The sequence below is a fragment of the Verticillium alfalfae genome, genomic scaffold (assembly GCF_000150825.1).
Source record: "Verticillium alfalfae VaMs.102 supercont1.14 genomic scaffold, whole genome shotgun sequence".
In the NCBI taxonomy this organism is placed as follows: domain Eukaryota; kingdom Fungi; phylum Ascomycota; class Sordariomycetes; order Glomerellales; family Plectosphaerellaceae; genus Verticillium; species Verticillium alfalfae.
Window position 1 is genome coordinate 958,845 of NW_003315025.1, and position 2,960 is coordinate 961,804.

The 2,960-nt window shown below is 57.4% G+C and overlaps 2 protein-coding genes across 2 annotated transcripts in view; both read left to right on the forward strand.

The window, feature by feature from the left end:
• The window catches only part of VDBG_09265 (predicted protein), a gene marked incomplete at both ends in the record, with an annotated part of 883 nt that extends 637 nt beyond the window's left edge, over window positions 1–246 (forward strand). The window contains one exon of the mRNA XM_003000724.1: window positions 65–246. Within this exon, the coding sequence (XP_003000770.1) occupies window positions 65–246 (182 nt within the window). The remainder of the gene's footprint in view (window positions 1–64) is intronic.
• Window positions 247–1,209: 963 nt separating this feature from the next.
• Window positions 1,210–2,690, forward strand: VDBG_09266 (oxidoreductase; the record flags this gene model as incomplete). The annotated part of the gene is made up of 3 exons (XM_003000725.1): window positions 1,210–2,061; window positions 2,118–2,420; window positions 2,490–2,690. 3 exons carry the CDS (start codon window positions 1,210–1,212, stop codon window positions 2,688–2,690), a joined length of 1,356 nt encoding a protein of 451 aa, XP_003000771.1.
• Window positions 2,691–2,960: the final 270 nt, after the last annotated feature.

Consider the following 2,960-nt stretch of genomic DNA (forward strand, 5'->3'; position numbering starts at 1 on the left):
GCCGTCTTTGGCACGCCCAACGACATTGAGTGCCCCTCATGGTCAAGATGCCTGGCGGCGGCAGGCCTCACCTTCAAGGAGTGGCGCGCAGCGGACTACCCTTCTTTCAGCGAGGTGCGGAAGGCCAAGGCAGCGGCGGCGGCTGCTGCTCTTGTTGCCCCTGTCGTCGTTGCTGCTGCGGCTGCAGACAAGACCGAGGTCAAGGTGACCGAGGTGGCGGTCGAGGTGAAGGAGGTCGTCGCTTAGGCGAAAAGGCAGGTGGATAAGGCGGAGCGTGTAGCTGACTCGATGATTCCCACGGCGTATGAAGTACTTAATGTCATGATATTCTACCACCCCTGTAAGCCCTGTGCAGATGAGGTTTTCGTCATAACAAGCTTCGAAGTTGCATGACACCGATGATCGCCTGCCGGACGATCCGATGCCTTAGTTTTTCACTGCCAGTATCACACCTTGAAAGACGCCTTCGTCGACTCATCGGAGAGCAATCGTTTGACCGTGGCCTCGGCTTGACGCGGGCATCCTGGAGGACCTAGCTTCGGCCGAGGGGCCAACGCACAGGCGCCTCAGCTGGAGACGAAGAGCAAGAAGAAAAAAACCGCGCGAAAATCACGCGAGGATTGACAAAAAGAGCAAGACGAGAAGGGGTGGGAGGGGGGCCTTGGATGCACTAGGGTGGAAAAAGGCAGAGGGAAAAAAAGGCTTCCAGGGGTGGTCGTCTGCGAAGTTCGGCGAGCAGACCAATGGCAGTGGACCCTGTCAGAAGCCAATTCCCGGGTGGGGTGGCACTGCATTGTGTGGCTTTGATCTAGCCATCTAATCTGATCATCTGATAAGCATCTGATAAGTCCAACCTGGCTGGGGACCAGGGGAGGGGGACCCTCCTTCCCCTGCCCCTCCGGCTCTCGGGTGCGCCTGCCTCGCGAGCTCATAGCTTGCCTAGCTCCTGCCTGTCAATGCTGTGTCGCTGCTGCTGTTGTATCCCGTCTTTAGCTGTAGCTATTACCGAGTGCTCCTGCTTTTTTTGGGCAAACAGCAGCAGCCGACTGAGCTTTTTTTTTTTTTTTTCTTTCTCCTTTTGGTTGTGACCCTTACTTCCACACCTGCGATCATCCTTGGCGAGATCATCCGTTCCTTGACCACATTTTCACCACCCATCGCCCCATCTCTTCATCAAGTGACATCTCCCGTGTCACCTCACTCCACACCATGGCTGCCGTCACCAGCGTCAAGAAGGGCGTCCTGTTCCTTCGCCTCGTCTATATCGCCATCGCCGCCCTGCTCGAACATCAGAAGCGCACGTGGGCCGCTGGCCGTCTTCAGAACCCTTCGACCTCCGCCAAAGATGTCGAGAATGATGCCGAACCCGAGAACATCGTCATTGTCGGGGCCTCCTTTGCCGGCTACCACGCTGCCCGTCTCATCGCCACCAGTCTCCCCCTCAACGGCCGCTACCGCATTGTCATAATTGAGCCCAAGCACCACTACCAGTTCACTTGGACTCTGCCCCGTTTCTGCGTCGTCGAGGGCCACGAGGACAAGACGTTCATTCCCCTGGGTCCCTACATCCCCGCCCCGGCCAAAGAGTTCGTTCGCTGGGTCCACGGCACCGCCGCCAGCATCAACCGCCAGACTGTCACCATTGAGGAGACGGGCGAGACCATTCCCTACAGCTACCTCGTCATTGCTACCGGCGCTGGCGTCGGTCTCACGCTGCCCTCGCGCGTCGGCGCCGTTGGAAAGAAGGAGGGCGCGCAGCTCCTGCGTGACATGCAACAGCGCATCAAGGCTTCCAAGAACCTTGTCGTCGTCGGAGGTGGCGCCGCCGGTGTCGAGCTCGCTACCGACGCGAAGCAGCTCTACCCCGAAAAGAAGGTCACGCTTGTGCACTCGCGCAGTGCCGTCATGCATCGTTTCGGCCCCGAGCTGCAGATCGCATCGCTCAAGGCCATGCAGGAGATGGGCATCGACGTCTTGCTGGAGGAGCGGACTGAGAGCGAGGATGTCAGTTCCGGGTTCGTGACGCTTCGTTCCGGAAAGAAAGTCGCGTGCGACTTCTGTGTGAGTGTTCCTGAGTTTCTGCTTGGTCTGTTCGCAGTTTCTGACCTTGCCCCCAGGTCAGCGCCGTCGGCCAGAAGCCTTCGTCGGGTCTGCTCAAGGACCTGGCCCCCAACGCCATCACCCCCTCCGGCCACATCCGCGTCAAGCCGACAATGCAGATTGACGACGACGCCCTCCCCAACATTTACGCCTGCGGTGACGTTATTGAGTTTGGCGTCAAGAACGCCAACGCCCGCGCAGCCATGAAGCAGGCCATGTATGCAGCAGACAACGTGACGCTCGCCCTCCGCGGCCAGCCGCCCAAGCACAAGTACAAGGTCAACTTTATGGATGGCGTCATTAAGCTGACCCTCGGTCTCGTACGTCATTAACGAACAGAACAGAGTGTTCTGCGACGGTTCTGGGAAACACGGCTGACATGAGGACAGGACAAATCTATCACACATTTTGGCGACGGCAAGACCGAGCTTCTTTTCCACAAGCAGGAGACTGATGAGACCCTCATGGTGGCCGATGTTTGGCGATTTATGGGCGCCACACCGTACGAGGACGACGATGACAAGAGCAAGCCCGCGGGGGCCGAGTCGACAGCCGACAAGACGAGAGAGATCACGAATGACCTCCCTTAGTTGGGGAGATGTTTCGAGCGTCGTTTTAGCATGATATTGACTAGACTTAATGGCTGGCAGCCGCGATATTTACTTGACTGCACCTAGAGACGTTTGATTGTACGAGGGTGCAAGGGAAATACACCCATTATTTTCAGAACACGGCCGTTCAAGAATCATTGCCACATGTGGATTCAGCGACATGCTCCCGTGGCCATTTAATATTTCAACCCATGATTGGACAAGACCGCCAACATCAAAAGCACAGGGCCTTCCATATGACAGCTCCTG